The sequence below is a fragment of the Aythya fuligula genome, chromosome 2 (genome assembly GCF_009819795.1).
Source record: "Aythya fuligula isolate bAytFul2 chromosome 2, bAytFul2.pri, whole genome shotgun sequence".
NCBI lineage: Eukaryota > Metazoa > Chordata > Aves > Anseriformes > Anatidae > Aythya > Aythya fuligula.
The window spans coordinates 86,244,223-86,266,769 of NC_045560.1; the positions used below are offsets into that span (position 1 = coordinate 86,244,223).

The 22,547-nt window shown below is 38.1% G+C and overlaps 1 protein-coding gene across 1 annotated transcript in view; it reads left to right on the forward strand.

The window, feature by feature from the left end:
* The window catches only part of ABCA13 (ATP binding cassette subfamily A member 13), a 196,835-nt gene that overhangs the window by 119,338 nt on the left and 54,950 nt on the right, over window positions 1-22,547 (forward strand). Inside the window, 6 exon segments of the mRNA XM_032181104.1 lie at window positions 419-665; window positions 5,979-6,068; window positions 6,887-6,959; window positions 8,585-8,703; window positions 9,087-9,174; window positions 14,779-14,887. Of these exon segments, the coding sequence (XP_032036995.1) occupies window positions 419-665; window positions 5,979-6,068; window positions 6,887-6,959; window positions 8,585-8,703; window positions 9,087-9,174; window positions 14,779-14,887 (726 nt within the window).

The window sequence follows — 22,547 nt, forward strand, 5'->3', positions numbered from 1 at the left end:
GGAAAAGTTGCCACTGATTTCCGTCAGGGTGGATCACGAACTTGGTGCTAATACAGGCCGTGTTTGCCAGTCATTTATCTAGGGGCAAAAGTGGCAATGCACAAAAAATTGTTGTACCCCTGGACAAAGACCCCTGGGCAATAGGTATTTAGTACTCCTTTAGCTGCGTACAGGTAGCTACAAAGATACCTTGGCTGTAGATCTGTTTTCCCTTTGTAGGCTGAGCTAATTATTTATAATGGTGTGTGGGGAGAGGTTCATACTGCTTCATCCAGAAGAACACTTTAAAATTTTATAGTTTTGCTTTTCTGTTAAAAAGGCCATTGTGATCTGTATTTGAAAATGCAATACAAACAAGGTTAATTTGATTTTCCTTGTTTGTCAGAAGTTTGTTTTTTGTTTTGTTTTTGTCACACAGATATCTCACTTACAGGGGCCTCACGTGTATGTGGAGCCAGTCTTGTTCTTGCACAAATAGTTGCCATTCTGATGAAGAGGTTTCACCACGCCAGACGAGACTGGAGAGGAAGTCTGTCAAATGTACTGCTGCCTGTCGTCTTTGTTGCACTGGCAATGGCCTTGTTTAGTGTGAAGCCGCTGGCTATTGATTATCCTTCTCTCAAGCTGACACCAAGACTTTACAAGAATGCAGAATCCTTCTTTAGGTAAGGGGCTCATCAATCTTCATCAATATCGAGGGTTCCAGGATCTTTACCCTTGAGTTCTCATATTTTAATGAATATTTCTTATAATAGGTTACTTTTTTTTTTTTTTTTTTTTTTTTTTTTTTTTTTTTTTTTCCCAACAGCTGTTTATGTTCCAGTTGTTTAGCACATTTTAATAGATTATTATGAGGGGCAAATAAAAATGGAAAAGCATTGTGCAAAGGTTTTAATGGAGGAAAGGACAAAGATTTTGGAGCAGAATGGATTGGGCAATCCAAGTTATGTAATAGTTAAGTAATCCAAGCAATACAAGTTATGACCATTTATATGTAAATGCCTAAGTGCTTTTAAACAAGCATTTGCTTGCTTCAACTTCAAGTTGATTAGGTCTGAAGTAATTTTCTCAAAATTTCTCAGCTTTGACAGTGCCATAGAGCACTGAGAAAGCCTGGTGCCCTTCTAACTGAACCTCCACTTTCTATTTTTATTAAGCTTTGAAACCAACTAGACTATTTTGTATTATACTTTTTTGTCTACAGTACCTGTATGTCATCTCTGAATTATTCTGTGTTCAGTGCATATCACAGAATCACAGAATTGTCTAGGTTGGAAGAGACCTCAAGATCATCGAGTCCAACTTCTGACCTAACACTAACAAGTCCTCCACTAAACCATATCGCTAAGTTCAACATCTAAACGTCTTTTAAAGACCTCCAGGGATGGTGACTCAACCACTTCCCTTGGCAGCCTATTCCAATGCCTCAAAACCCTTTCAGTAAAGAAGTTCTTCCTAAAATCCAACCTAAAACACCCCTGGCCCAACTTTAGCCCATTCCCCCTCGTCCTGTCACCAGGCACATGAGAGAATAGACCAACCCCCACCTCTCTACAGCCTCCTTTAATGTACTTATAAAGAGCGATAAGGTCGCCCCGAGCCTCCTTTTCTCCAGGCTGAACAAGCCCAGCTCCCTCAGCCGCTCCTCACAGGACTTGTTCTCCAGACCCTTCACCAGCTTCGTTGCCCTTCTCTGGACTCACTTGAGCACCTCGATGTCCTTCTTGTAGCGAGGGGCCCAAAACTGAACACGCTACTCAAGGTGCGGCCTCACCAGAGCCGAGTACAGGGAAACAATCACTTTCCTAGACCTGCTGGCCACACTGCTTCTTATTGAAGCCAGGATGCTGTTGGCCTTCTTGGCCACCTGAGCACACTGCTGGCTCATATTCAGCCGACTATCCACCTATACTCCCAGGTCCTTCTCCACCTGGCAGCTTTCCAACCACTCATCTCTCAGCCTGTAGCTCTGCTTGGGGTTATTGCGCCCCAGGTGCAGGACCCGGCACTTGGCCTTGTTGAACTTCATGCAGTTGACCTCGGCCCATTGGTGCAGCCTATCCAGATCCTCCTGCAGAGCCTTCCTACCCTCGAGCAGATCGACACACGCACCTAACTTGGTGTCATCTGCGAACTTACTGAGGGGGCACTCGATCCCCTCATCCAGATCATCGATAAAGATATTAAAGAGGACCAGCCCCAGAACCGAGCCCTGGGGAACGCCACTAGTGACTGGCCTCCAACTGGACTTGACTCCATTCACCACGACTCTTTGGGCCTGGCTATCCAGCCTGTTTTTAACACAACGAAGCGTACGCCAGTCCAAGCCATGAGCAGACAGTTTCTTGAGGAGAATGCTGTGGGAAACAGTGTCAAAAGCCTTTCTGAAGTCAAGGTAGACCACATCTACAGCCTTTTCCTCATCCACCAAGCGAGTCACTTTGTCATAGAAGGAGATCAGGTTTGTCAAGCAGGACCTGCCTTTCATAAACCCATGCTGACTGGACCTGATCACCTGGTTGCCCTGCAAATGCCGCTTGATGACACTCAAGATAATCTGCTCCATGAGCTTCCCTGGCACTGAGGTCAAACTGACAGGCCTATAGTTTTCCGGGTCTGCCCTCTGGCCCTTCTTCTAGATGGGCGTTACATTTGCTAGCAGCCAGTCAACTGGGACCTCCCCCGATAGCCAGGACTGCTGATAAATGATGCAGCTTGGCCAGCTCCTCCACCAGTTCTCTCAGTATCCTCGGGTGGATCCCATCCGGCCCCATCGACTTGCATACATCCAAGTGCCGTAGCAGGTTGCCAACCATTTCTTCGTGGATAGTGAGGGCCACATTCTGCTCCCCATCCCCTTCCACCAGCTCAGGGTACTGGGTATCCAGAGAGCAACTGGTTTTGCCACTAAAGACTGAGGCAAAGAAGGCATTAAGTACCTCCACCTTTTCCTCATCTTTCGTAACTAAGTTCCCCCCTGCATCCAGTAAAAGCTGGAGATTCTTCTTAGTCCTCCGTTTTGCATTAATGTATTTGTAAAAACATTTTTTGTTGTCTTTGATGGCAGTAGCCAGATTGAGCTCCAGATGAGCTTTGGCCTTTCTAATTTTGTCCCTGCACAGCCTTACAACATCCTTATAGTCCTCCCAAGTGTCCTGCCCTCTTTTCCAAAGACTGTAAACCCTCTTTTTCCTGCTAAGCTCAAGCCACAATTCTCTGTTCAGCCAGGCCAGTCTTCTTCCCCGCTGGCTCGTTTTTGGGCACATGGGTTCAGACCGCTCCTGCGCCATTAAGATTTCCTTCTTGAAGAGCGCCCAGCCTTCCTGGACTCCTCTGCCCTTCAGAACCACCTCCCAAGGGACTCTACCAACCAGTGTCCTGAACAGCTCAAAGTCAGCCCTCCAGAAGTCCAATACAGCGGTTTTACTGGTCCCCTTCCTGGCTTCTCCAAGGAACTCTACCATGGTCACTACCAAGGACTCTTTCATGGTCACTCTGCCCAAGACAGTTTCCAACCACCACATCTCCCACTAGTCCTTCTCTGTTTGTGAAGAGGTCTAGCGGGGCACCTCCCCTGGTAGGCTCACTAACTAGCTGTGTCAGGAAGGTATCTTCAGCGCTCTCCAGAAACCTCCTAGACTGCTTTCTCTGGGCTGTGTTGTGCTTCCAGGATATATCTGGGAAGTTGAAGTCCCCCACAAGAACAAGCGCTGATGATTTCACAACTTTTGTCAGCTGCCTGTAGAACTCCTCATGAGTCTCCTCATCCTGGTTCGGTAGTCTCTAAGAGCCCCCCACCTGGATGCTTCCCTTGTTGGCCTTCCCGCTGATCCTAACCCATAGGGACTCAACCTTATCATTCCCAGCCTCAAGTTCTGTGACATCAAAACTCTCTCTGAGAGCCACACCACCACCCCTTCCATGCTGCCTGTCCCTTCTGAAGAGCCTATAGCCAGACATTGCAGCACTCCAGTCATGAAAGTGGTCCCACCATGTTTCCGTGATGGCAACCAAGTCGTAGCCTGCCTGCCGCACGATGGCTTCCAGCTCCTCCTGTTTGTTACCCATGCTGCGTGCATTAGTGTAGATGCACTTCAGTTGGGCCATTGCCTTTTCTCCTTGCCTTGCCATTGTTACCCTGGCACAGCTCTAACAAGCCTTGTGTCAGCCCTGTCCCCCTTCTCACCTAGTTTAAAGCCCTCTCAATGAGCCCTGCCAGCTCCTGGCCCAGGATCCATTTTCCCCTTAGAGATATGGACCCATCTGCAGCCATCAGGCCGGGTGCCGAGTAAAGCGCCCCATGGTCAAAAAAAGCAAAATTCCTGTGCTGGCTCCAGCCTCTGAGCCACGTGTTTATCAGGTGGGCTTTCCGTGTCATCTCTGTACCCCTCCTTGCCACTGTAGGGATGGACAAAAACACCACCTGTACTCCTGCTCCATCCACTAACCATCCCACTCCCCTAAAGTCCCATTTGATGGTCTTCAGGCTTCTCTCTTCAATGTCATCACTGCCAGCCTGGACTATTAAAAGAGGACAATAGTCAGAGGGGCGAACCAGGTTGGGAAGCTTTCTGGCAATGTGCCCCTGACCATGGCACCAGGGAGGCAGCAGACTTCCCTACGGGTAGGGTCAGGCCAACAAATATGTCCCTCTGTTCCCCTGAGAAGGGAGTCGCCTACAACCATCACCCTTCTTTCTGTCCTGGTGGAGGCAGTCCTGAGGTGTGGAGTTGACTTCCTCGCCCTAGGCATCCTCCTGGGTAGACTTTCTACCTCCTTCTCAGCTGCCGGTCTCTCAAGCTCCAGGGCCTCAAACCTGTTGTGTAAGGACACCTGGGAAGGTGGACCTGGTAGGGGGGTGGCTTCGCCTGCGATGTTGAGCAGGGACCTGTCTCCATTCCTCCTCAACTCCTAGGTCCCCTGCCTCTGCCCGACAGCAACAGGGCAGGGGGTCCACCCCCATTTGGGGTGTCTTACCCCGGTGCCTGTTCTTCAGGCCACGCAGGGAGTTGCTCCACAAGTCCATCTCCCGCTCGCACTCCCTGATATGCCTCAACCTCTCCACCTCCTCCTTGAGTTCTGCCACCAGGCAGACCAGGTTGTCCACCTGCTCGCACCTCACGCACACAGTCTCTCTGGCCCCCGCAGGTAGTAGCAACAGGCTCAGGCACTCCCTGCACCCGGAGACCTGAACTGCCACAGTTTTGAGTGGGCAGTCGGTCTGGGTGTGTACAGACTTCCTGGAGAGCGCACTGTGCCTGGTGTACACCATTGCAGCTGAGCTAGCGGCAGACCACCATTAGAGGAGGTGTTCATATGGGCAGGGGGGGAGCACTCTGCCCTTCCTGCTTGCCCTGCCTGCGCGAACTGCTGTGCCACTCCCTTCTGATGCGCCACGCCCTGTTTGCCCATCCTGTTCACCGCGCTCCCTAGGGGCATCTTATGAACGGCCGGGGAGGGGGCGCTGCTGGCTCCACCTATGCCTCCTTCTCACCTCTTTCACCTCCCTCACGAGGGCTGCCGGGTCCTGGCGGCTCCCTCGAGTGGGCTCAGTGCCAGAAAATTTAGTCCTGCCTGTCCGATCCCCCACTCCGTTGCAGAACGCGTCTGCCCCGGAGCCGATTGCCTCAGCAAGTGACTGATGTCACACAGATTATTTTATCTACTGGACAAATATCCAGATATCTTCAGAAAGATAATGTGGTGATGTTTAAATTTATAAATGAAACATAGATCACCTAAAATGTGCTGTTAGGAATGCATGTTTGTATTGAGGTTTCTTTACATGTTCACAAGCAGTTTTTGAAATGAGGTCATTTTGTTGTTTTGGTATGTTTCCTATGCATGGATTTGATAGTTCTTTAATTTCTTGGTAAACATGTACAATCATGAGGCTTAAAGTTAATAGAACTAGACATTGTAACGTTTGTGTTTCTTTCTCCTTTCCACCCACCGATGCTGTGGCCCACTTTGAACAGCACTGAAGATGATTACCTAGGAAACCTTTCTCAGATTCTACTGAGATATTTCTTTGACTGGGACCATACTTGCATACATTCTAACCAAGGGTAACTACTGATGTAACTACTTCAAAATGCTCTATACTGATTTAACACTTGCTGCTAATTTGAAATGGAGACTATGACAGTAGTGAAGAAATCAATAAATCTAGCATGTTTTCCATGAAATGTAACAGTAGAAATTAATTAGCCTTAAATTGAGACTAGGAACAAATTTCGCTGAATGCATATATTTAAAAAAAAAAAAAAAAAAAAAAAAAAAAAAAAAAAAAAAAAGGTAAAATACTAGATAAAAACAAATGTTGTAAAAAAGTGGTAAATTCAATATATTTTGCTGTGTAATGTGGACTGTCTTAGGCTTTTATTGGCAGTGTGAGGTTAATGTCAAATCCTCTTTGATGAAGGAGCTAGTATCTAAGTAGAATATGTAAGTAGGCTTCATTGTTAAAGGTCTGATTCTAATCCCTTAGAATTTAGTGACAGCTTTACCATTTATTTCAGGAGGATTTTGATCAAGTCTGTTGTCCATGTGAATGTAGGTTAGACACTAATTACAATGGTAAGAAGAATTCCAGGTGTCAAAAGTCAGGAGTACAAAATGGCTACCATGCTTTAGTTAACTTACTGATGCAAACACAAAGCATGTAGCTCATTTGTTGCTGTACTCATGTAAATATTTGTTGTGAATCCACCTTGACTCAAATGAGCAAAATTGATATACCTTCAGACACAGTTGCCACTGTGATAAAATACTAAGAACTTGCTGAAGATTACGGATATATTTGTTACTCTGTGGATTTCTTCTGTAGAGTCATATATGCTTTTCTCATAATGGCTGTGTCTATCATTATGTTTATTCCCATTAGAAAAAATAATTCATGTTGGCAGATGGAATCTTCTTTACCCCAGGATTCATGTAGATGTGTGTCTGAACAGGAGGTATGTCCATGTATAAGTGTGTGCATGTATTTATGTAAAAATGTGTGTGTGTTATACATGTATAATACTTTGACTATTCTTTTTGAAGAGGTAGAGAAAGAGATGAGGAAGTAAACCCTCAGCACACTGGCTTTTTTTTCTGATGAGTTATTTCTTTGTTTCATTTAATGCTTGGCCTACATATTTTGAAGTCTTCAGGGAAAGAGGTTGCAAGCATGCTTTTGTTGCATATATGTATGTGTGTGTGTGCATGTCTATATACATACTAGAGAAGGCTATAGATTGACCTGAACTAAAAGGAATCAAAGACAGCTGAACTCTTTCCAGCAGATGGAACTTTAAACCTGGTATAGGACATTGCTTAAAAAAATAGTCAGATAAAACAAAGATAAAACTTGATTACGTGGTAGACTACCTACTCCTGAAGGGAAAGGGCAAGCTACCAGGGAATCTGTAGATCTGACTAAGATTTAATTGTTAGAGTTTACTTTTGCATTGGACTGTATATCTGAAAATAAAACAGTTCTTCAGGAAAGAATGGATTTTGAAAAATATAATGAATTTCTGACCTCCTTGACTGGTGAGTTTTCCAGCTTAGGTTGATTCTTAGAGTGAGTAATAAACGGGAATATGAAGCTGAGTCTGAATTGTCTAATTTATTTGCCTGGGTGGGACTATTTATATCTTTATGAAAGAGATAAGTTATTTACAGTAAGAACTGCATCTGAAATATAGCAATATAGTTTTGGGAAATGTGGAAGGGGCAACTATTTTTTTTTTCTGGGCAAGGAACAAGTTTTCTTCTAATATGGTAGAAAGATACTTAGAATACAAGAAGCTTAAATAAAGTGGCAATGGAAACTCAAGCTCAGTGAGAGGCCCATTAACTGTGGAAGTTCAAAGGAGAGAAGTCACTTGACAATTGAAACAAAAATTTTATTTATGAGCTATGGTAAACCAGAATGTCTTCACTAAAGAGTGAATTTTAGCTTGTGGATGGTTGAGATGTCAAATGAAAATTACAAATTTTCAGGTTTTGTAAAAAAAAAAAAAAAAAAAAAAAAAGGTTATAAAACCTCATTATATACTTAATGAGGTTTCCCAGGTATCTTATCATAATACATCTTCTTCTTTGGTTGTGAGAATGTCCCACTGAATTGCTAGAAAACATCTCCCTTTTTCTCTACTGCAGTCCCTCAATGAAACTTTTAGAAGCATAGTACATGAATCAAAGTTTTGTTTTCATCCAGATTCATGTAATGCCTTTTTTTTTTATTTTCAGGAACAAGAATTGAATAGAAGTCTTTTTCATTGCTATAAACCTTTCTAAACTTATTTTTAAGTTTTAACGTTTTCAAAAATAACTTATAGGGTTGCAAGTGAAATCAAAGGTGGTTCTCACGTGTAGGTGACAGCTACAATTATTTGAGATGCCTTATAAACATAAAACCACATGTAATTTATTGAAAAGTTATCAAAGCTGAAAGAGGCAAATCCAGTTGACAAGCAATGCTGTAAAAACTGTGTGCAAATTTTTTAAAAAATGGCTAAATGTCGTGCCACTGATTTTTAAGGAGGCATGTACTTATTTTATGTATTAAATATTTTGTTATGCTGTTTTCCAGATGTGTCCAAGTTTCAACACCTCTGTTCGCTATGTGAAGAATAAGAAAGGATATATTCTGTATAATCTGTCAGGGTTACTTGTGGAAGAATATTTAGTGAGGTCTTCCAACAAAGCAAGGTAACCCTAAAATGTCTGTGTGGTTTATCCCTTATGTATATAAAAACAAGCAAAACCACCAACAACAAAACAAACAAACAAACAAAAACAAAGCCACAGTCCTTCCTAATCCAAATCACATGTCTGTGTTACTGGGAGTGTAAAGGGCAGTTGCCTTTATTGGATGTTACTAAGGTGTACTGCCAGGCTAAGTCCCCTCCATGGTGACTTCTCAGAGCTTTCTCCAGCAGCTGCATGACAATTGCTTCCAGGCTCTTGCCATGCAATGAGTTCAGTTGACAAATATAGTGTTAATATAGATATTTCCACTTTATCATTGCAAGAAAAGATTGCTAAAGAAGACAGAGCTTAAGGCGTGCTGTTACCTTATTGTCTATTAACAGATATGGTGGTTGGTCTTTTGGAGGGAGGAAAGTCTCTGCATTTCAAGAACAAAAATTGAATAAGATCAAGTCTAAGCCTCTGGCTAAGGTAAGGGTTGCATGTCTGTGTATGTATTACCTCTTCAGTCTCCAGACTTCATTGCAATTAGTAAATAATAAATGATTATATGAAATCCTTGCCTTTAAAAATTGGGAGAAAAACTCTCTGACTAGTATAGTCCATTTCTCTTTTCATAATTATATAAATATTCCCTTGTGTTCTGAAAAAAAAAAAAAAAAAAGAGTTGAATGATACAGTTTCTGTTGTTTTCTTGTGAACCTCTTTCAAAGTCTGTCTGAGCTCACCTTTACATTTTTTTTTAGGTAGTTCAAATTTCTTTATTTGTTTGTGTTCTACAAAAACTTAATGTCAGAATTGAAGAATGTCCATTGAACTTCTCAGAAATTAATTGTTACTGATGCTTGTTTTGTTTCTGAAATAAATATTTTTCTTCACTACATTTCTTTCCTTATTTTTTTCCCCTCTTATCCTTAAGATGAAAAATCCTCAAAAATCAAGATATAGTTTCTGGGAATATTACTTCTGCATGACAAGTGTACTACCTTGCATTTATAATTCTTTTTTTCAAATATGAGCAGCTTTTTATCCCAGGGAAACTTGCACCTTGCTGAAATTGGTCAGATTGTGAGTTATGAATCTCTTCTGACAGTGGATCATTCTGTCTTGCAATGCTACACGTAGCCATTGTTTCCTGTCTGGAATTTCTCCCAAGAGCCAGGAAGCTAAAAGGGAATTCTCAGTGCAAAGCATTTTTTATTTTATTTTATTTTTTTTTTTTTCCATAGGGAATGTTTTGAAAGCTTTTTTTTGAGGTCCATTCAAATGTACACCATTAATGAGGTCTACTCAAACTATTAATGAGACCATTAATAGTTTGTGAGGAGATTATGAAGAATCTCAGTGAGAGGCCTCTATTTCTGTATCCAAGCAAAACACATTTATTGCCAGAGGAAACTGTGAAGCTTGACCTTTAGCATTTCAAATTAGAATATGAAAGAAAGGTGCTTCTTCCTTTATATTATTTTATAGACACTAGATTTTATTTGCTCTTTCAAATGAATAAGAGAAACAACAGTATAATTAAGCTCTATACCAAATCCCTTTTGGGGCAAACTGTAGTTAAAACAAGATGCAGATATTCTCCCTTGCCAACATAATTTCACATTTCATTTTGCAATATTGTTGACTGTTTACAATGCTTTTTCCTCGTAGTTTTGAATAGCAATCTCTTTCTCATATCCACACCTTGTCTTATATATATTTTCATTTAGGTCATTTGTAATCCCGTTCTACCTCCAGATTTCTCATAGGTTTGAAATCCAGTTCCATTGATCCTTTATTAGGAACTTGAAGTCCTAGAGGATTGCAGTAAGATGTGTTTTTCTGACTGCTATTTTTGCTGTTTTTGTCCTATGTCTTTAATAATTTTAGACTTTTGTTTTGACATGCCTATGCTGTGTTTTTTATTTTTATTTATTTATTTATTTTTTAATATCTTTGGCATAGAGCTCCACCTGTCATCAGCACAAGGATAAATTATAGTTATATTGCTAGTGAGTAAGCTTCATATTTCAGAGCCAAAGAAAATAGTGGAGTAGATTTATAAAGGGCACTGTGTTATCTAAAATACCTCCTGGAAGTGGCTCTCAACTAATGCAATGTCAAATTATTGCATTAACCTTTTAGTAATTAACGACCAGACTTTTACTTTGACCTTTCAGGCTTGTTCATGAGACAGTGAATGTACCATTTACATAGTCTTGTATGAAGTAAAATGAGAAATTTGCATTTGACTTACTGTACAATTAATTTCATTTTAGAAAATGTCTGAATCCTTATATGTTATTCTCCAGTCCAACAGACATTTTTTCCCAGTTCAAATAAAACAATTATTCAAATACTGAAACAGTCTTCTACTTTACTGTGCTGCATATGCATTGTACATACAGAGAAAGTTATGTGTTCACACATGAGAAAGAATATGCCAGGTTTGGCTGATTAAAACCATTGACAATGAACATTCATTGATGGACATTGCTGCATGGAGCACAACTGCTCCTTAACTTTTTTGTTCGTTTGTTTGTTTGTTCTTCCCTGACTGTATATTCCTTCATTTATTTTGGTAGTTGTGGACAAAGTTGCTGTTATACGTAACATAACTGAATACAGGAAGAATATGTAGGAATTTTAAATAGGCCTGAAAGACAATTTATACTATTCAAATGGCATTCTGAAGTGTGCATTTTTCCAGTCTCAAAGTTTGGGATTTGAGGCTTTACTACCTAGTAATAGTACATGTATAAGTGTCTAGACAAAGTTCACTTGAAAAAAAATATCTCTCCACTTTAATACCCATTGTCTGGTATTAGCAATTTCTCTGCTCCTCCTCATCCTTTTTCCTTGATAGGCCACAGGTAGGTCAAAAGATTAGTCTAACATAATTCTGGAATGTTAAAGGTAGATAAAGATGGTATGTAGTAATGGGAAACATGTCTTTGCAGAATTTATTTTTAATGTAGAGATGGACAGTATTTTTTCCTAGGAACAAATTTTATCAGTCATGGATAGATGATAAAATCATAAAAATCAAAATTAATTGTCTCATTCTATATATTTTTTCCAATACTGATCTCTTTCCTGCCATTTGTAAATAATTACCTGTGAGATGCACAAGAAAGATGAAGTATATTTCAGCTTGAAATAATATTTTTCCTTTTTTATATTTTAGCTTTGCTATCAATTTAGAATAAAGCATAAGGCTTTAGGAAAAACAAAACAAAACAAAAACAAAAACTTAAACATATCTTCTGAGAGCAACCTCAGACACTATTCCTTTTGCTTGTTGCCAGATTATAAACAATTAAATAACCAGTTTTAATTTGGTTATTTCCTGGTAGTTTGATTCAGTTAAATAATGCATCTTGAATGAAGAATTCTAATTACTATGTGGGATATTGAAACGTATACATTTCACACACACAATGCTCTATTATGGATTTTTTTTTTTGTATTTTTGTTTGAATATTGGTCACATTATTATAGTTCTAAGGTATTCTGTGGATGCTTGAGACCTTCGCACTGCTTCAATTAAATGAGGACGTGTCATCGGATTTTTGCTTTATTGTTTTCTTAATTGACTTTTTTCAATACCATCAGCGCAATTTTAGTGGATTTTCATAACATATTTATAAATTTATATTCTGCACATTTTTTTTTAAATAAGATACAATAAGAAATCAGTATGTGAAAAAGACCATTTACCCTTGATCATATGTTTGTTTTTTGGCCTGGTTTGTATTTGCACAGGAGATTCAGCAGTGGAAGAATCTGCTCATTTGCCCAGTACACTTAGGTTTTATTTCAGTTCATCTCTTTAAGGAGTTCTGTTTTGATTAAAGAATGGGAGACCTAGTCTGTGCAGTTCTGTGGGCATTGAACTGGAGGAGAACAAAGGTGTTGCGTACAAGTTTGCAAAGGAGTAAACAGTTTAGGATTTTTTTTGTCCCTCTAAATGTGGGGACATAAAATGCTGATGAGATTTGAAGCAGCTGTGAATGTCTCGTAAAGAACAGAGTAGAAAATGTGAAAGCTACTGCAAGAAAGAGTAGTGGTACTTGACCAAAGTTGCTCATTTGTGAAATAATGCTGAACAGAGCTTATGGCAGAGAAGATTCAAGAGTGAGAGGCACAGGAGAAGTGACAGTGGAGCTCAGATTGCTGTGTGAAAGCATGATATAGGGAAGGTGGGAGGGAACTGAATGGGATGATTAATGTATTTCAGACCTTGCCTCACAACAGAGTGTGATGTAGACATCTGAGCAAATAGGTAGTCAGGAAAATAAATCTGAAGAGAAGAACAATTAGGAAATAGAAATAGAACCGAATATTAGACAACTTGCACGGGGAAGCATGGAAAAGAACATGGCAGGAAAAGCAAAGTCTGGAATGTTGTGTCTAAGTAAGGATTGTAGATTGATTCTACAAATTAAAAAAAAAAGTATTATCTGCAAGTAAATTAAAAACAATAAACAAAGAACAAAAACACATTTGGAATATTATACCAGTACTGAGGCTGATATATATATATGGAAAAGGACTACATCAGAACAGCATCTAAGTGATGAGAAAACATTATTCAAGGAAGTTTTCAATATGTAACTGTATAGATGGTAATTTCAGAAAGCATTTAGGAAAACTAAGTCTTAGAAGAATGGTGTTAAGGCAAGAACTTATATTTAAAAAACAAAACAACAAACATATACTTTGTTATATGATTCAGAGTCCAGACACAAAGTGAAAATTGCCCAGCATCAACTCAAGATGGCCAAAATGCACATTAGCATATAGCTGATAGCAAATAGGAAAAGGTTAAGAATTTTTCAACAGCGTAAATAAAAAAGGGAGATGAAAGATTGCTGTGCAGTGAGGGAGTGGATAGTAATCAAAGGTGATTTGAAATGTCATCAAAACTGAAAACATACCTTTTTTTCTTTGACCTGTTTTTCAGTATGGATAATGTAGGGTCAAAGGCTCTTTGCTTTACAGTTAGGGAGGCACAGAAATAGAATTGAATTCTAACAGGAAAGCAAAACTAATACTTCAGTATATTCAGTTTGGGGACATAACCAGGCTTTCAGCACTGATTCTAGCACATGAAGACCTCAGGTCTGAAAGTGTGGATTTTGGAAACATAAATTAAATTGGGGCAATTCTGCATAATTAGAGGATAAAGTGTATGTTACAGCAGAAATGCTTCCCTGTGCTCCTCAAAGGCTTGTGTTGTCTGCTTTAAAGTTTATCTGTCTTCCCTTTCCTCCTTACTCAAGAAACCATGTTGAAACCAATTGCTTGTTGAAGATGGAGACATGGCTTTGTCCTTCATGGCATAGTTTCATACTTTCACTGTGTAAGCAGTGTCTCCTTGTTTTTTCCGTTCACAATTTTCTAGGACACATTCTCTTTCTTTGATATTTTATGCTATATGTCACTTGCAGGTATTACTTTGATAAGTCTCTTTGCATTTTCAACAATCAATATTCTTCACTTGTAACAGGTTTTTCCATCTTTCTTTTTTTCCAATTAAATTGGCCAATATTATTTTCACATTGTTTTTCCTCTATTATTTGTTTGACCAAATGTGCATAAAGGAAAGGACTTTTTCATTAACATGGAGAATCGTAGTTTAATAATTAAGACAACTTTCTGCCCTGCTAGATTCCATTGAAAGAAATGTACAAATTAAATCACAGAATCACAGAATGGTTTGGGTCGGAAAGGACCTTAAAGATCATCTAATTCCAACCCACCTGTCATGGACAGAGACATCTCCCACTAGACTAGGTTTCTCAAAGCCCCATCCAACCTGGCCTTAAACATTTACAGGGATGGGGCATCTACAGCTTCTCTGGGAAGCTTGTGCCAGTGCTTCACCACCCTCTGAGTAAAAAATTTCTTCTTTGTATCTAATCTAAATCTGTTCCACCTAGATCACCTTCTTCTTCTAAAAGTGTGTGTCTTAAAAGGAGAATTCATCTTTAATATCTTTATGCAATTCTTTAAAATATGGGAGTTTTCAGATCAATGTTTGGATTCAACCCATTTTTGATTCACAATTTCCATTCTCTCTTCCAGGTATGGTACAACCAAAAGGGTTTCCATTCACTGCCATCCTACTTAAATGAACTCAATAACTTGATTCTGTGGCTGAATTTGCCTCCAGCTGTGGATTGGAGACAGTATGGTAATAGCCCTTTGTGTTTATTCATATTGCTTGAAAAATAGTTTTTAAATAAAATAAGTTTCAATGTGAAAATTTGTCATGGTTTCAAGTCAGATTCCAGCGTCACAGATTTTCGGAAGGCTTTGGAAGTGAAACTTTAATTTAAATATAAGATGTGTCTGAAGAACATAGTGTGCAATACGGTAAAATTTGAATTGACAGCTCACTGTCTATGCCATAAGCAGTTGTTACAGTTTCTTGCAAAGGACATTCTTATGGAGTAGGTATAAATTGTTTTGCTATGGTTGAGGTGTTTGGAAACGACTGGGGGCTTGCTTAGGTGGGGTGATTAACGCACAAGAGTATGAATTTAGAACTTGTTTGTCACTATTCATTAAGTAAATATCCAGGGTAAATCCAGAGCGTCCTGTAAACTCGCACTGCAATGTAATGTCCCATAGCATCCTGTTACTCAAGGAACAGGAGAGACTGGTATATCTTACTATTGTACATACCAAAAGAGAGATTTTTATCTTTCGTGTCTGAATTCTCTGATTCACATACCCTTGAACTGTATAGAACTAGTTAAAACAAATTTTACAAACTGTCATATGTGGTAATGGCTTCAGCCAAAGAATCAGCTGATAACACAATGAATTTTTAGGATGTTGAAATCCAGTTTGAAATCTGAGTTTGACAGTTCAGGCTAACATGTTCATTCCAATTCATCTCATTCTTGAGGTTCTGTTAAAGCAGAATTAGCTTGTATTGGAGAAATTTAAAAATAGCTTATGACTGATTTTTGAGAGTATTTGAAAAGATCATATACAGTAGAATGGTTATGTATAAATGTGAAATTATACTCAGAGCTTCAATTACTTTTCTCCATCGATATAACTTATGGGGAAAAAAGACCAGAGTAGCTTTCTTTTCTTTCTTCCTGCCTGTTTGTCTTTCTCTAGGGTAGATAGTATTATTATTTTTTTATATGTGATGTTCACATTGATTTATGCATTGCCCTTTTTCAGTTAAAACAAAGTAATTGTAATTTTTCATTTTCAATTTGAAGACTTTCAAGTTGGGTTTCTGTCCTCTTTAAGCACAGTAGAAGACCTGGAGAGGTTGTACATCATCAAGACTTTTGTCATAGTTTGATCTTATACCATTCATACGTGTAATAATATATATATAATATTAATATAATATAATAATGAAGGAATAAAGAAGAAGAAAATCAGTGAAAAAGGGAAAGGAATTATGAGTATTAGAAGACAAATTCGTTAAGAAAAGTATCCCGAGTGTCAAGTCAAAAAAAGAATAATTGTTAGTTTTCAAGATGGCTGGAGTTTTATTTTTCCTAAATGTATTATAAGAACAAATCACAGTTAATGTATTTCTGCAGAAAGTTTAAATTTAAATGAAATCAAGTATTTTAATGATAATTTTTAATAAAAATCAATTTTTAGTTTCCCTGCACTTGATGAATAGAGTTGATGCTGACTTGTTTTCTATAGTGCTACACACCCCATTCAGGGATTTAAACGTTCATGTACCTTTACCTTTATATCTGTCATGGGGATTTGGGAATTTATCATCCACATTAGGACTGAAGAAAATCATAGTTATCCCAAGGGTTGTGGAAATGCTATATTTTATGTCTCTGCATGACATAAAAATATGATAAACAAGATAGAGCTTGGCAAATACTTGAAGTGTTGGACTATCATATATAAATCTTGCCACTTGATATAAATTTCTGGCAGAATATCTTGGGTAAATCTCTGCAGAAGTAGATTTTATGAACTGGAAAGAAATTTATTTACGTGTTTCTCTATTGGAGAGGTACAATAAGGATGGATTGATCATACTGTTGAGACCTAATGGAGAGGGACCCGATGGGGAAATCCTAGCAAGAAAGTGAAGTCAGAAAAATACAATATATATGTACTTATATGCATACATATGTGTGTTTGCGTGTGTATAAATATATATATATATATATATTTTAAGTGAACAGTTTTCCAATGCTGTATGGAGCACATAGACCCACTGTTAAGAGGAGATTAATCTGATCTCCAAATCCTTTCTTTGCTAGGGGAGAGATTTCATTTTTTTTCCCCTGTACAGAATTTTCAGTAGTCTTATCTGTAGCAGTGTTTGGAAGGCCCCGATGTTTGCTTCATGTAATTTTATTGTAAAAAGTTAGAGTGGGATGGTTGTTGAAAAAATGGTGTGCGTCAGCTGGAGGTACATGAAAAAGATAGATTGAAGTTGACCAGATTGATTTAAATTAGTTTGTCATAGTTAATGGATTGGATGTCTATTTTGGAACATCAGTTGAGGAATACATCTTTTAAGAAAGTCTCATCTTCTGTACCATGTGGATAGCCACATTTAGCTTCATAATCAGATAGCCACATTTAGCTTCATAATCATGTAGGTCTGTTTCTATTCTGGAAAGGATTACCTCACCTGTATTACTGGAAGGAAAATCAAGTCCATTTTGTTTACCAGCAGTTATATATTCAGTGACAGATAATGAAAATGAACATGTTAAAAAAATGAAATAAACAGATTAAAACCATCATAGGTAACAAAGGCACTTCAACAGAGAAAGTAAGATGTACTGTTTTTTTTTGGTCAAAACCCATCAGCTTTTGTTGGCCCTTAAGCCTATGTATATGATGTTTCTATGTTGTTAAATCTCTTTCTGAAATGCTGCATTCCAGTTATTAGTTAATGCAACTGGGAGCAAATAACAAATGAAATAATGAAGTAAGAGGAATAAAAAATTAAAAGGGAACATATTTGCCATAAGCTTGAGATATAAATTCTGATCAGTAGAGCTATGTTATTCTATACAGTTGCATCAAAATGTGTTAAGCATGCCAGACTGTAGGGGAAGGATTATTATCTACCTCTTAGGGTAACTCTATAAAGAAAAAAGGAGTGGTAGTCATCTGTAATGATGTCTGTAAAGTACGGTGGTCAAAAAAAAGTTCTTACATAATTACTCAAAGAATGGAAATATATCAGTATAGAAAGGCCTTGTGCTGTACTGCTGCCCCATCTCAGTACTTCAATAGAAATCATCGGCTTTTTAAAAAACCTTTCATGCTATGGCTCATTGTAAGGTTCATGTAGCATTCTCATTTATTTGAGATTCAGTTCTTCAAAAGAGCTGAAGGGATCAAGAGACCCAATTTCAGCCGAATTTTGGTGGAAAGTGACTGTACAGTCTCCAGATCTGCAAATTGTAACTTTGAACCTCTTTTCAAAGGAACCTGTGAAACACTATTTAGTAGGAACCTTCTTATCCCTGTCTGGTTAGTGGGCCAAAAATAAAATTTAAATCATTTTTGAGGTGCCACCTATGAAATGTTCCATAAAATGAAAGTTGTAATTTTTCATTTTATAAAAACAGAAGTCTCATTATAAATTTTAAATGCCCACAAAGGAGAGCTTGCGGACTGAGTCTGATTTATAACTAATTATATATCATATAATATAACTGATTATATATATAGGCTGCAATATGTAGCCTATCTCCATTTTAAAAATATATACGTACAATTTCATTTTATTAAAGAAATGTAGATTGGTCTTCTATTCAAGTCTGTAACAATTATGATATTTAGGTTTAGTAGTAGAGGTCCAAGTTGATTTATGTGCTCAAGACTCAGTATGCTACACAACAGAAAGAAGAGATTTTTCCTATAACTGCCAACATGGTGTTCATGTCAAGCGTCTGTAATAAATATGTTTTTCTTTTTCCTGTGAACCAGAATAAGAAAAGGAAGTATTTTTTCTACAGAATGTCACAATACTTATAAAATATATAAAGAATTAATTCTATCAATTTAAGAATGCTTTTTTAAAATATTGGTATCTAAAATGAGTTTAACTGGGAACTATGTAAAGAAAGGAACAGGAATTTTAAAACCTGGAAGGGAAACTACTGGGGTAAATCATGGAGAAGTTGAAGAGGGTACAATTAATTGTTTATTGCCTATTCCACTGTGAAAAGCGTGTATAGCATGAAGCTCCTAGTGGCATTCCAAATGTAAATACAACACCAGCAACTGGGTTATTTTTGCAATGTATAGTTAAGCTGTGAAACTCCAACTGCAGGTTGTTGTAGAAGTTAAAATCTGCATAGGTTTAAGAGTAGTCAAGGGAGCACTTCACTTTTCGTTACCACCAGTCCTCAAGCTGTTTTCAACAAGGGGGTTCTCAAGCAGAAATTTGTATAAATTATCAACAGCTGGCCCATTCAATTTCTCCCATTAAAAAATGCTGAAGAAACATTAAGTCTTATAGTGCACTGGTTTCATGATTTTTTTTTTTTTAACAGATTTAGTGTATAAATATGTGATTTTTTTATTTTTTTTTATATATTTTTTTTTTTTTGCCAAGAGGATGTAATTTTCCAAGCTTTCAGTGTTCGAAAGTAGGGAATAGACAACAATAAAATGCTGGTCAACTGCAAGCCAATGCTTCTTTCTGGCATAAATGGACAGTTCTAAGAAATATCTCCTATCTCTTGCAATTCTAGTAATTCTATTTGGTAAACAAGGAGAAGAAATTATCAAATGTTTATACTCCCACTTTTTTTTTTTTTTTTCCCTTTGTTAATATGGCTTCCAGTACTAGTAAAATTGATTAAACTTACCCCCACCCCAGTTTTTTAGAGTCTTTCACTGAGCAATATAAGAGGTAGCAACTGAGACTTTTACCTTAAAACCAACCCCAACCAAACAAATAAACAAATAAAAGAAAACAAACAAACAAAAAAAACCCCACAACCTACTTTGTAGTTAACTGTGCTTGCAAAAAGATTGAGGAAAGAAAGGAGAAGAATTTTCTGAAAACTAGCTAAGAAAATATCTTACCAAAATAACATGTAGCTTATGGCGCATTGCAAGTGACATCTTAGTTCCTTTTCTGAACTATACACACAGTCAATTTACATGTATACAATCATGTTTCTTACTTTGAGATGCTGTCTAGTCCACCCCACTCTGACCAGGGAATTAGTGCCCCTCATTTCCCAAGCTCTTCATCTTTCTATTAGAGAAGGTTAGAAGGTCTTAGAAAGTCTTGGTATTGTGGTGTTCATTTAATCTCTGAATACAGCATTAAAATCTTGATACAGTTTAAGGATGTTCATGGTCACAGTTTTTCTTGCTCCAAATTGCTTATGCAGGGCTTTGGAAAGATTGGAATTAGTGGCTATCACAGGTTTTTGGTTTGTGCCCATAAAGAAGTCTGAACTGTCACTGTAAAAATAATGTGACCAAGGCTGTACCAAGGACATAGACAAAGGATGTTTTAGGACAATTGCAGAAATTGTGGTTGCAGTTAAGTCTGGAGAATGTAATAGCAATCTGTAGATGTTGAAGAAATCATTTTATATTAAGAAATTTATGAAAAGGTGCAGACAGGGTTAGAGCTGTATCATTTCATATTTGTAGATATTCCCTGTCATGTGTGCTTCCCTTGTGAATACTGATTCAGGAGAATTTGTCCTGAAGGTAGTTCATACAAAGCTTACAAATAAAATCCTAAAAAAAGAAACAAACAAAAAACACCCTTGCATAAGTACCACGTACATTTATCTGTTTAATAGAGGCTTTGTCATTTGGAACTCATTGGTTTATCTGTCATTTACGGTTTTTTATTTTAAGTTCTCAACGATGGTGTTTAGTTTTCAACATATTGAGCATCATCGTAGCAGCTTTGCATGAAAAGAATGTACGTAAAGGCAAGAAAGCAATTAGTGCATCTTGCTAACAAGTATATTGGGAGAGAGAGGTATGTAAAGAAAGACAGTATAGGTAGTTAAAAGTAGAAATTTAGGAAGAGATAGATTATAAAAGTATGCTTTTTTTTTTTTTAAATAAAGAAATACATGTACTAGCAAATAGCTTATACCAAAATGATAGGGTTATTTTTGTCTTGGATGATATTGTATAGTTTTCTCTTCCATAGGCTCAAGAGAACTTTTTTTCCTTCTGTGAATTGCAGGCTTGGCTTTATGTAAATTCATCATCTATTTTTAAACTGTAGAGGGAGGGAGGAAATTGTTATACTAAAAAATGTAGCAAATGCAGGAAAACCTCATGCTCCAGACTAATTGAAAAATTTAAAATAATGAATGAAAGGTAAAATATTGTATTTATGTAATACTTTGATAGGATTTTAGAATTCTAACACAGAGATGAATGTAGGTTAACAAAAACCTACTTCGGTTAATTGTAATCAGCAGCCCTGAGAAGTTTCATCTTGGTTGTGCGTGTAAAATTCCAAAAATGTAATCCTTTGTTTCACCGACATGGATTGAATGGAAATTGACTGTAGAAAATGGTTGCTACTTTTAAGAAGAGCAATTATGTTTTGGGACTCTTCCATAGTAGGGAGTTAATGCAGTACAGTTTGCTTTTTCATCAGTATTGTACAATACTAGCCTGCAAGGATTGTTATAGAATCACAGAGTCATTGAGTTTGGAAAAAACCTTCAAGATCATCTGGTCCAACCATCCCCCTACACTATCACCCACTAAACCATGTCCCTAAGCACCAGGTTCAACCTTTCCTTGAACACCACCAAGGACGGTGATTCCAGCACCTCCCTGGCCACACTGTTCCAATGCCTGACTCCTCTTTCTGAGGAGAAATATCTCCTAATTTCCAACCTAAACCTTCCCTGGCACAACTTGATGTCATTCCCTCTTGTCCTGTCACTAGTTACCTGTGAGAAGAGACTGACCCCCAGCTCCCCACACCTTCCTTTCAGGTAGTTGCAGAAAGCAATAAGGTATTCCCTGAGCCTCCTCTTCTCCAGCCTAAACAACCCCAGTTGCCTCAGCCGCTCCTCATACGACTTGTGTTTCAGGCCCTTGACCAGCTTCGTAGCCCTTCTCTGGACACTCTCCAGGGCCTTGATGTCCTTCTTGTAGTGAAGGGCCCAAAGCTGAATACAGTGCTTGAGGTGTGGCCACACCTGAGCAGAGTACAGGGGTACGATTACCTCCCTGGTCCTGCTGGCTACACTGTTCCTGATACAAGCCAAGGTGCATGTATTATGCTATTTAATTATGCTATTTAATGCTTGTTATTATTATTATTCCTGTCCTCTCCCTCCAGCAGTTATCTCTTTTTCACAGTCTGTTTTTTCTGTAGTTGTATCAGTATATTTCTGTGCATGGGACTGAAGTCAACTGCTGTAGACTTCTTTATGACAGCAATGTAGTAATCTGAAGTTTTTGTTAGTTTACTCTTGGGGCCTGTGCACTCAGTAAATACAGGCTGTGGTGACTTCAGGAGAGAGATTACTGCCCAGCACATTAAAGGTTTCTAAACAGAAGTTATTCTTTGTGAAATATTTGAGTCATGCAGTCATTTTTGTCTCCATTATATTTTGCATGGCTCATTCAATCCCTGTGGGTCTTTTTGAAAAGTTTCAGAAATGCAGATTATCTTCTATAAAATTCATTGATTTGGTTCTCATAAACACAGGCCAAACCTGTGTTTATGAGCATGAATTCATTTGCACAAGCAGTTGTGAGAGTACTGTTTCATAGCTCTTTCTTTTCTAGCATTTCTCACTGAATTTCTCAAGAGGTTAGTAGCAGAACAATGGGATATGATTCAGATCAGTCCGGATTAATTGATGGAATAT